The 11,087-nt window shown below is 48.4% G+C and overlaps 1 protein-coding gene across 14 annotated transcripts in view; it reads right to left on the bottom strand.

Moving 5' to 3' along the window:
* PLXNA4 (plexin A4) overlaps positions 1–11,087 on the bottom strand; it is a 425,098-nt gene that overhangs the window by 352,885 nt on the left and 61,126 nt on the right. Inside the window, exon 4 of one of the 14 annotated variants that reach the window (XM_080577834.1) lies at positions 4–4,359. The exons of the other annotated variants lie outside the window; for them this stretch is intronic. Coding sequence (XP_080433960.1) covers positions 4,129–4,359 — 231 coding nt within the window. The 3' untranslated portion in view covers positions 4–4,128. Of the gene's footprint in view, positions 1–3; positions 4,360–11,087 lie in introns of those variants that run through there. 14 annotated transcript variants of the gene reach the window in all.

The following is an 11,087-nucleotide window of genomic DNA, read 5'->3' as shown; positions in this document are numbered from 1 at the left end:
GGCAAACAGAAAAAAGCAAGTTTAGGTGAGGATGGAGCCTGCAAAGCTTGCGAACAGAATCACACAATGTGGTGCCAGCAATGTCAGGGGCTTGGATTTGACCATAATGTCCCTTCCAGCACTTTGCAGCACGGCAGAGCTCAGCTCTCCAGCCCTTCAAACAAGTCCTAATGTGGCAGTTGGGAAAAGTGGGTCAGAAAAGTCATTCTGATGTGGTGCAGGACATGTTTTGGGGAGCATGCTGATGTACCTTCTTCCCTGACCTGCCCTGATCTGAAGCAAAGCCAAGGAAGAAATCAGTAGCACTGGAAACGAAGCAGACAGCAAGTTTTGATTTTCGTTGCAAAGCACCAACTGCACAGAAATGACTGCAGAGAGGTGGCTGGCAATGACCCTCCAGGATGGCATGAGTGAAATCCCGGTGACAAGGGACTCTGCAGAAAGAGTCGGGAGAGGCAATAAACCACAAAGGTGGTGCACAAGATCCCACCGACACGCCAGGAGCTGAGAGCAGGGAGGAACGTGGCCATCCATCAGCATGGACATCGAGAAGGCTCCGTGCTCAGGAATCAAAAAGCACCAGCACACAGGTAGAAGGAGGGCAGAGATGTTCCCAGAAAAAGAAAGGTGGCTCCTTGTTTGCGCGATTCTTTTGCGGTGATGATTTTAGGGAGAGCACAGAGCAAGATTTTAACTTGACCTTGCAGATCTTTCACTTCCCGGGAAAATCGCTTCTCTTAAGACACTGAAATAGCTCCAGGACTACGCAGGCTGGGCTGCTCGGGCAGCAAGATGAGATGGCTGCACCATCCCCTCTGGCTTTTAAAGATGGCTCTCTAATAGCAGGAGAATCAGAGAGTCCAGGAGGAGCCTTGGGCAATGGTGGCAGAAGCATTCAGGAGACACAAAACTGCATCGTGAACAACCTGTGGCTGAGGCAAGCGATCTCGTAGGAGCTGGCCCATCAGGATGGTCCACCAAAACGCTTATTGGGGATGCTGGAGAGATTTTCAAGCCCCTCACCTGACACCAGCCATGGCTTTAGAAACACCAGGACACTCCTCTGGTCAGCATCCATGTGAAAGGTCCAAATTTCAACCAATATGGCAAGTAAAGAGGGTGCAAAACACCACCACACGAGCACTCAAATTGCTTTTTGAGCACCAAACCTGCTTTCTGTGCCTGTGTGTGCTCTGAGCACTGGAAGGCGTACAGCTTTCCTCCTAACTTATTCATGATGTTCTAGCAGTCTTGCCAAGTTCACCCCAACTCGGCTCATGCAAAAAACAAAAGCCTGGAGTGTTACAAAGGGCACTTCACCAGCGTGGTGGAGGGAGGGGGGAGTTCACAGCAGTTACGCTGCTCTTGCAGAGAGAGATACAGCTCCAGAAGCTGCAAGGGGCAGGGAGGGAAGGGTAGGAACTCAGGCCAGCTCGTAGCTGCCTCTTCTGGGAAGCCAAGGGCCTCCTGCTAGGATGCAGAGCCAGTTATGAGCAGGAGGGATTGAAGCAGACCCACTGCGGGGAGCTGTTTCTAGTAGGTACCCAACAAGCCCCGAAAGGGATCGTGCAGTCAAGCTGCAGCCCTTCTACCTCCGGTACCCCTGCACATCCCTCCTACGTGCACTCAGGCTACAAAGGAAAAAAAAAAGAAGTGCTCTTAGCAGCCTCCTTTGCAAAAAGCATGAGCTGTTTTTTTTTTTTTTTTTTTTTTTTTTGCATACTAGAATAGAAAAGAATAGATATATAGCTTTTACGAATGGAATATTAATCTGGCTGCTGGCCTCCAGTTCCTGCCAGCAGTGCTCATGCACACGATCGGAGTTTGCATCTTCCAGATGAGCAGACACTCACCGGATAAAGGATTGCTGCTTGACATCAGGGAGGCACGGGTCAGCACAGGGGCGATGCAAAGGGGAGCACTGTGGTCACCTTTGCTGTTCTCCCTGCGCTGGGACACCACAGAGCTGGCATTCAGACTGGCAAGGAAGGAGCCGAGGGGCTTCACATGTTGATGCTTTGCTCATTTCCTACTTTTCCTCCTGTCAACAACGCTGGGAGATGTCCTCTCATGTCAGCGCTGTGAGGAGGAGATAGAACAACTGTGATAATGCCAGATGTTGCTGATAAGGGATGGCAAAGAAGCAGGTAGGACTGCTCGCTCCCCCACAGGGAGAAGACACGAGATAAAACTGCCTGTGCACAGCAGCCCGCTTACCTTCACCACGAGGACCCTGTCTCCACTCAGCTGGGATCCTCTCCTCCTGACTTCCAGGAATGCTTGGCATTCATTTGCAGCATGCCTGAAAGATCTGCTAGATCTTCAAGAAGGCAACGCAGCGGCCACCCAAAGATACACTCAGATATGATGCATGCTGTTAATATTATCAGCAGGGAATGCTTTTGGCTTAAGGCAGATGCAAAGGAGCAGAGGTACAAAACTCCCCCGGAGGGTATCGCCTTTACTCCTTACAGAGAGCATCCTACAGAGAGCACCTCAGGGCCTGGCTACTTCTTGCCCCTTACAGGTTTGCTCCGAGGGGACGATGGGGACAAGAGCCGTGCCCCTTGGGCAGGGCAGCAAAGGTTCAGGGTCACCACCCCACCCCAGCCTGAAATCCAGCCCTGCTGCACCCTCCAAGGCAGAAAAGAGGAACTGGGAAGGGAGCAGCTGATGGTAACCCAACACTGGCCCCAGCTGCCCTGCTGCCAGGCCGTTATAAATAACACCAACGCTGCAGAAAGCTGATGGAACGAGGACATACGGCGGTTTGGAAGCAGGGGATGGTTATGTGAACCGAGGCACGGTTCAGAGCAGACCAAGCCCCTGATGAGTCCAAACCTCACAAAACCGTTTCTAGCTCTCAGCCAGGCTGCTGGGAAGTAAAACCTTTGAATTTCCTTTCTGCAGGGAAAGTGCCACGACCTCAGCGTTTTAACTCCTTTGCATCTCCAGCCAGGAAAACGGAGGTGCTGTTTCGGCAAAGAGCTGAGAGATCCACCAAGGAAAGCATCCTTGAAAGCTCCTTGTGCATGCATGGTACCATGAAAAGTCCCGTGTGTGCACGGACAACCACGCAGGGTCACCTGCCCCAAAGAATGGCTGCCAAACACCCACCAACCTGAAAATCGGGGAAGGAATAGCATGAATTTTACAGCTTCCAACATCTCATCTGTCTTCTCTCAGCTAATCCAGCTCTACCCCTGACACGCCAGCAGGTTCAGCACAGCTGTCACTTAAAACAAGCCTCCTCACACGATTTAAAAATACCCTGTGCTCACGCCAACAATAACTCCCTACCCCACCACAATAGCTCTGTATTTATAGCGATGCTTTCTTTGTGCTGCTCACCCTCGTATTGTCCCCGGCAGGAGATCTAAGAATTGCCATCTCCACAAAGAGGGATTTGGGTATTTTAACAAGCTGTGGTGAAAGCCAGACCGCTCTCCCATTTCTGCTCAGGACCGAATTTCAGCCACACAAACACAAGCCACGTCAGCGCGGGTGAGAGAGAATTTTTCCCCTCTCTCCTTGCTGGAGATGACAGGGCAAAGCCTCCCGAGGGTTGACACAAAGCTACAACCGCTTCCATTTGAGCAGTAATTGAAAATCAATAGGATTGGTAGTTTGAATGCTCGTGTGCTTAAAGCAGAGGTCTAGAAGTCACAAGCGGGAATGATTTCTTCTCCTGGTCCTGATTCCAAAAAGACCTTTCGGGTTCCCTGGGCCTGCGATCCACCGCCAATAAACTGGAGATAATCCACTGCTGGCTTGTAATTCACGAGGGCTGAAAAAGTGCTGAGGAACCTGGGTGCATGGGACGCACTCATGGAGAGCAAGTTATTACCAAATACATTAAAGCGAGAGGCAGCGAGGGGTGCTGAGTCTTCTTATTTCTTTTTTTAAAGGAGTGTCAAGGAAAACTCTGCATCAGCAACCTCTGATCCACTCGACTAATCCAAAGAAGAAGCAGAGCCAGGACACCCAAACTGCGACAGCAGCAGAGTGTGCGAGGTGCTGTGCAAGGCTTGCAGCCCAACAAAGTCTTTGTCATGCCCGCGGGGATGAGGCTGGCTCTCAAGGAGATGCTGCTGACAACCTGCTGAGTGCTGTGTACTTTTCTCTCTCCTACGTGTACCCCGCCTGGCCAGCTCCACCGACCAACACAGGTCTTCTGAGCAACAACAAGCAAACTGCCAACCTCTGCTGTGTGCTCCCTCTGCTCATTTCCTGCTCGCTTCTCATTTCTGCGTGACCTCGAAGATCCAGAGAGGGAGCAGCAGCGTCAACAGCTGTCAGGGACTTATCCCATGGTGCTCGGAGCATTGGGAACCTCCACTGGGAGGAAGCCCACCTCTGCTGTCAAAATAATGGACATTGCTGCATTACCTGACCTCTGCCCTGCACCGTCTGGGCCTCAGGAATGGGATTTTTCTCATTATGTATATTGCAGGCAGGCTCTGGGAAGGAGAGATTCATTTCACTAAAGATTATATTGAAGGAGAGGGGGGAGGAAGGTGGAATTATTGATGCTAACACACCTGAACTGCAGCATTCAGATGATGACCCTGGTCACAGCAATGGGGATGGACTTGCTGGTGGGCAACGGAGCCCAGGGAGGGAGCAGATAGTCCCACGGCCTGACTCTGCGGGGTGTGAGCCCCAGCCCCAAAAAGCAAGAGGCACTTCTGTCAGTTTGAATAATCAAGACCACACGTGCAAAATAAGACCAAATACAGTCCTAGCAAGGTTCTGCTGCAGAGGAACAGATAGCCATACCTCCAGTTGCATCTCCTGTTTCCCTTCCCAGCTGCAGGGAACATTGCCGCACGCTGCTCCAAATCACCCATCACCCAGAAGAGGCTCAACACCAACTAGTGTTCCACTCCAAGCAGTTACACCTTATTCCAGAATAAGTATAATAATTCCAGTTACATTTACTCCAGAATAACACCTTGTTCCTCTGTCACAGGAGCTGCTATTCTAGTACTTTAATAACACCAGCAACATCAGAGAAAATGTCTCATTTCTTTCTTACAGCCCGAGCAGCACAGTTGCTATCAAAGTCAGGGCCGACGGTTCAAGCAGGAACATCTGAGCTGGCTTCACAGCTGCTAACCAGCTCCGAAGCAGCCTCCCAGGTCATGTTGGACCCAAATTTCTGCGAATCTGGAGCAGGGACACAAACCTTGTATTCCCAAACACAGGCAGCCTCAGTGGAAAGCTTCATTTTTCGCAGCCCTGTCCACAGCACGGCTTGGAGGTGTCATTAAGAATCCAATCAACGTGACGTCATGGATGTAATTGAATTATATGTATGTTCAGCGGACCCTTTCCACTTGCTATCCCCATTGGCTAATGTTGAATTATGATGGATCATACGCAGGGCTATATGAAGCATGCAGGAATAACCCAAGCATGCATTTTTAATGATGCAATCCTGATAACTTCCCCCTCCTAACGAAATCAAAATGAATTAAACACAAGTAGCTGTCAGTGGCATTAAAAAAAAAAAAAATCTCATCATTTAATGGCAACCTGAAATGTTCGCTTGAATTGCAGTGTGACTGGGACCGTTTGTTGTAATGATACCAATTAACATATCTATCCATTTAAAATTTCCAGTGCAAAAAGAAAGAGCAGCCTGGGTGATATTAATGGTGGGTAAGAAAAGGTGACACTAATGGATTACAGGGAGTCAACAGGACTGAACTGAATAGGGTTGTTGAGATGAATTGTGTGACATTGGCTGGACAACCCCCAAGAAGAACACATTCCCAGTTACTGGATAGGCCAAGCCTGCTTTGGGCATTCATTAAAATAAAGTCAAAACCTGCAAACCCATCAGTCAGAAAGATACAAGTCAGACAGAGACCACCAGAGTCCAGAGCTCTCCCTCAAGACACTACAATGGCCAAGTTAACCTGAACATCCCAGCTCAATGGTGTAGCTACAGGGGCTTTTCTTCAGGACAGGGGGGATCAGAAGAATTCTTGAGGTCGGTTCCGTACCTGCATTTTCTGATTTGACTGACCTTAATCAAAGGAAATTGTTTGCAGAGTTACCTTGCATCTTGGATTTGCACTTTGCATTGTTATTGACCTCTTATAGATACAGTGCAGGAGTTAGCTTGGACAAGTAAGCAACCATGGTCCCAGATCTGTGTGTCCCTGTCTATCTGAACCATCTGGATACTCTTCTTTTGCCTCCCACCTTGTCGATACATCAATACCAATTACCTAGCATACCCTTGTAAAGATTATAGCTTCAGCTACCTGGGCTAAAATTATTCTGATTCCAAAATACCTAGAAAAATAAGAGGACGTTCTGTTAAAAAAAATAATAATGATGATAATAAACAGTTTCAGAAAGTAAGTCTTTGGGGACTTCTAAAGAATTCAAGTCATAAAGAAGAAAAAATTGTCCCTGCTCTACAGATCATGAGTTTCTGCTACATTCCGTGAAAATCGGACATTTTGGTCTCGTTGTAGATCAGTATAAAGCACAATGTCACAGACCTTGTTCTTAATTGCAGACAGGCTGGACACAGTGGCAAAGGATAGAGCCACTAGGGATACCAATATATGTCTCATAACAAGCTCATTAGCTCTAACACCAGACCCCATGTTCCTCAAAAACTGTCCCAGAGCCCCGCTCAGGCTTTATGCCGAGCATGCTTAAGCAGCACGTCTCTTGGAAGACTTGTAGAAAGGAAGCCAATATGTTCCATAATATACAAGTGAAGGGTCATCCTTTGCAATTAATAGCAAGGGAGTTAAATAAATAAATGAGGCGTTGTTTATCTTCTCCAAGTGGGTGGCTAACATGCCTTACTTGCTGCTGCAAAAATTTAGCGTGTCAAGCACTATCAGCAGATTCTGAAGACGACTGAAGTTGTGCATGACCAGTAATAAAGAACAATTCGGGGTGGAAGCAGGGTCAGAGAAAATGCCTCCTTTACCAAGTGCAGCAGGACAACTCATTAAGGGAATAATCCCGTTGTCATCCTAAGAACTTTGAGCTTCACACCCCTCTCCTGCCCCACAACTCTTGCAGCTTGTGCACGTCACTTGACTGCAAGGCACATTCGGACTTTCTGCCGTGGTGTCTCACATGGAGTCAGATACCCCTGCCATGTGTCTGCGCTTCCAGGGCATTTCATCACTCTCTCCTTAAGCATTTGAGTTACTTATATAGGAAACAGATGGGCAGCTGTCTCCAGGGAGTGACAGAAGCAATGCTTTAACCTCCTCTGTCTATACAAGCCTGGAAAACCTGGCTTGGAGGTGATCTGAACCACTTTCTTAAACTTTCAATACTTCTTTCCAGGTAAATCCACTTCCTGAATAGCTTTGCTCTCTCTGCAGCTCGGAGCAGTACCAATTCCATACCTGTAAGCAGAGCTGGGAGGACAAACACGTTATTGATTTGATCTGCTGGGCAGCCAAAGCCTACAGCTGGAGAATCTCCAAATGGCCCATTAAGTAGCATCCACAACGCGCAGCAGAAATGACCACAACCTTGGTTGGAGAACTAAGATTTCGCTGCCCTTTTAAAGCCAGTGAACACTTAAGAAATTGGTGTTGAGCAGGAGAGGAGGGCAGGGAGCAGGCACCTGAAACGAGCTTGATTTTCTACAGATGCACATTGCACGTTTGCTAAATGTCAGCATTTTGGATGCAGCCAAATCTCAGGGTCCAAAGACACCGTTCACTTTTCGTGGTCTTGGCTTTTCATGATGGGCAGTAGGTTTGTGAGAGGGTGGAAGCACTCTACCTCGAAGGACTCATTGGTGACCACAGCTGTGAGTTATTCTTTGCAAACAAACCGCTCCTCCGTGCATGCCTCCATCCCTTAGAAGTGTGTTATAGACTTGCACTGAAGGAGTTCAAGCTAAGGGGATATTTTTCCTTTCTCTTTTTGCTTTGCACCAACTTCACTGTTGTGCGTAAATGTTAAATCATGTTTAATGTTAAATGTATAAATTTAATGTTAGAGCATGTTTTAGAGATGGGTGTTTATTATACAAATGATGAATTGACTCTCTTGAAAGAAAAAAACATTTAAAAAGAGGGAAAAAAAGATGCTTCAGCTTTGCTAAATTTCAAAAATGAAAGCACTTAATAAAAGCTGCTCAGAGATGGCACATCGCTGGGAGATGTTTAAAATGCAGGCAGTGGGTTTTTAACTGTTCCCGAGAAACACTCCCGACGAACAGAACGAGGGCCAGGAGGTTAAAACACAGCCATCATAACCTTTATTGCTTCATTTTTGTGAAGCCATTAACCACAGGAGGACCACAGATGTGCCACAGCTCCAGCAGCTGGAGCGAAATCCAATACCCACAGCAGCCCCTAATTTATGGTCAACCTGTTGGGAGGGGGCAGGGAGGCCACAACGCGGAATTCCTGCGAACCACACGGCAAGGGAATCAGAGGTGCACGCGAGTCTACGAGAAGCTGCGTGTTCAAAGAGCTCAGCCAATAAACCTCGCACAAGCACGTGCACTGTGGAAGGAGCTTGCACCAGCGGCGAGGGTTTGCAAGTGGAAATTTTGCACCTGCAAGCACCTGAGCCCCAACAAAATCCAGTTTCGAAGTGATAGCTCAGATGCCTGCGAAGCCTTGAGCTGAAATCAAAGTGCCACGGTGCTCGGCGCAGGACGTGCTCATTGCAAGTGACAGTCCATTCCCTGCAGAACCCACGGGCTATGCAGAGAAGAGCGTAGGAGGCATGCAGAGAGGAAAGTGTTTTGCCTGAGGTCATGCTGCAATCAGCAACAGAGCCAGGAATAGATCAAGGGTTCCTGCTCTGCCATTATGTCATACCAAGTTTTTTCGGACTACCCTTCATGCCCTCGTGTTCTCCGTATCGCCCCCGATCTGAGCTGGCCTTTCGAATCAACCACCTGCTCTGCTTCGCTCAGATCCTTCTAAGGAACCTACTCCTTTCCACACTTTCCCCTTTTGGCATCTGCCTGCTCCTGTTACTCGTGTGCCCTTCTGATTGCAAGTTCCTGGATACAAGGACCTCCTGCAACTGGAATCACGCACCTAAGCACTTTTGAAAGTATCTTGATTGCATCTTTGCATGCTTAAATACTTCCTCCTTTCTTTAATCTTCCCTGTGTTACTAACGTGATTCTCCAAATCACCTGGAAGTATGCTGAGCGCTCAAAAATGTATCGACAAAGCGTGTCTTGCCACCCTGAGCATCACATAGTGCTGCTGCGTGGTGATGTGATGGAGTGTCCTGCCCATACGGAGTGGCAGAAATCTCCAGGATAACAACATCACAGCCAGCCCTGGGATCGCTGCGGCTGTCAGATGTGCGATCCCAATGAGAGACCAGGCTGCTTATCCACTCGTAACTCTGAATTTGCTGGCAGTGCCCCCAGTCACTGCAGATGCCATAAATCCTGCAGGCTCCCTTTCCCTTTGCAACGAACCTCAAGGTTTTTTTGGGGTTTGGTTTCTTCCTAAGCTTTTAGCGGCATAGGGAGCATTTGTAAAAACATGAAAGTGGGTCAATCCTTTAGGAGTATATACACGTGCCAGGTTTGTTGGCAGCCCCTCTTGCCTCCTAAGCCACGTGAGGTGATGTTGCAGCTCATGCTTGCTCTTTGCAACCTCCAGGTTCATGGCCCAGCCAGGTAAGAGCATCTGGGCTTTATAGAAGGGGTTGGGATAAGTCACCTGCATTAGAGTGAAGAAAATACAGGACAGTGCAAAGGACCCAGAGAAACGGCCCCATCTGAGGACGCTAATGAAATTCCAGCAGGAAAATCGTGCACGAGATAACCCTACTCCAAGCTCTTCTATTATCATAATGCTGGAGCACCTTGCAACCACTAATTGTTCACGAGCCCCCTGATAAAGCAGGGAAATGCCATTACTGTCACTTACAGACATGGAAGAGAAAGATAAGGGGTGTTTACATCTGAACAAGTTGCCCTCGGCTCCCCTCGTTGTTAATGGAGAGAAAGAGACGTTTTTAGGACTTGGCTCATCTGACGTGTTAGGGCAATTTCAGTCTCCTGCAGGATGAGATCAGATGTGTCCTGCAAGCTTTGATTTCTCTCCCTGACTGCAAGGTGAGTGGGTATGTCCATCCACGGGAGGAATTGCCAAAGTTTTGTGAGATAAATAGCCCACTGCCATGAAAATGGGTCCGTAACAGTCTCTAGCAGAGCCAGACATTCAGCTGAGGAAGACAGTCGACTTGAAGGAAGCTGCTTATGGGAAAGGAGCAAATTGGATGGAGGAGGGAAAAGAGAAATATCCTAAAGGACAAAGTCAAAGGAGAGGTAGACAAGGTAGTTATTGGGAAAAAGGGGCCAGATTACAGGGCAGCAGAGGAAATGAGGCCATACGCTGCCTATAAGAAGTAGGAGAGATGGGGAACATCTAGGAACATGCGCTGACTATCCTACTGAACAGTTATGGGGCAAACCTTGACAGCATCACATCCCCATTCCAGATTGGGTCTGAGGAACTCAGTCCTTTCCCAAACAGCCTCTTCCCATTTACCCCTTGTTTTTAGTAACTACGGGAGAAATACGGAGATCGGACAGACGAGTCCAAGACTGCCCACCCAGGGAGCTGATGGCACACTGAAGATCACCCAAATCCTACCAAGGCACCTTAAAACTTGGCGCAAGTGGTAGGACTGAGCTGAAATCCTGAAACTGAACTTTCTGGGAATTCAACTCCAATTCCAAGCTTTGTAGCCCCATCCCACCCAGCTGAAAACTAACAGATAGATACAAAATGATAAAAATGCAGCGGTAGGTTTGGAAAGAGGGTGACAATGCCAATCTGCGCATCTTGGAGGAGGGAACTCCAAGGAGGCCGCCAGCACCGGAGAGCACGCCATCAGCAGAGCGAAAACAAATAACGGCTGAGCTCTTCTCCAGCAATTAAAGAGCGGTTAATGAAATCACCTGCCACCGACGGAATTGACAAAACATAGAAAAGAAGTCACGTCAGAGCCTGCCAGAGCATCTCTGGCACAGACAAGGGGCCTGCTGGCTGGTGTATATTTAGTGCCAATGATATCATCTTTCCTAGCCTTGCGCAGCGCGGAGA

The sequence above is a fragment of the Anser brachyrhynchus genome (genome assembly GCF_964034855.1).
Source record: "Anser brachyrhynchus genome assembly, chromosome: 1".
NCBI lineage: Eukaryota > Metazoa > Chordata > Aves > Anseriformes > Anatidae > Anser > Anser brachyrhynchus.
The sequence above is the reverse complement of the archived record's forward strand: the minus strand, read 5'-3'. Positions and strand labels throughout refer to the sequence as shown.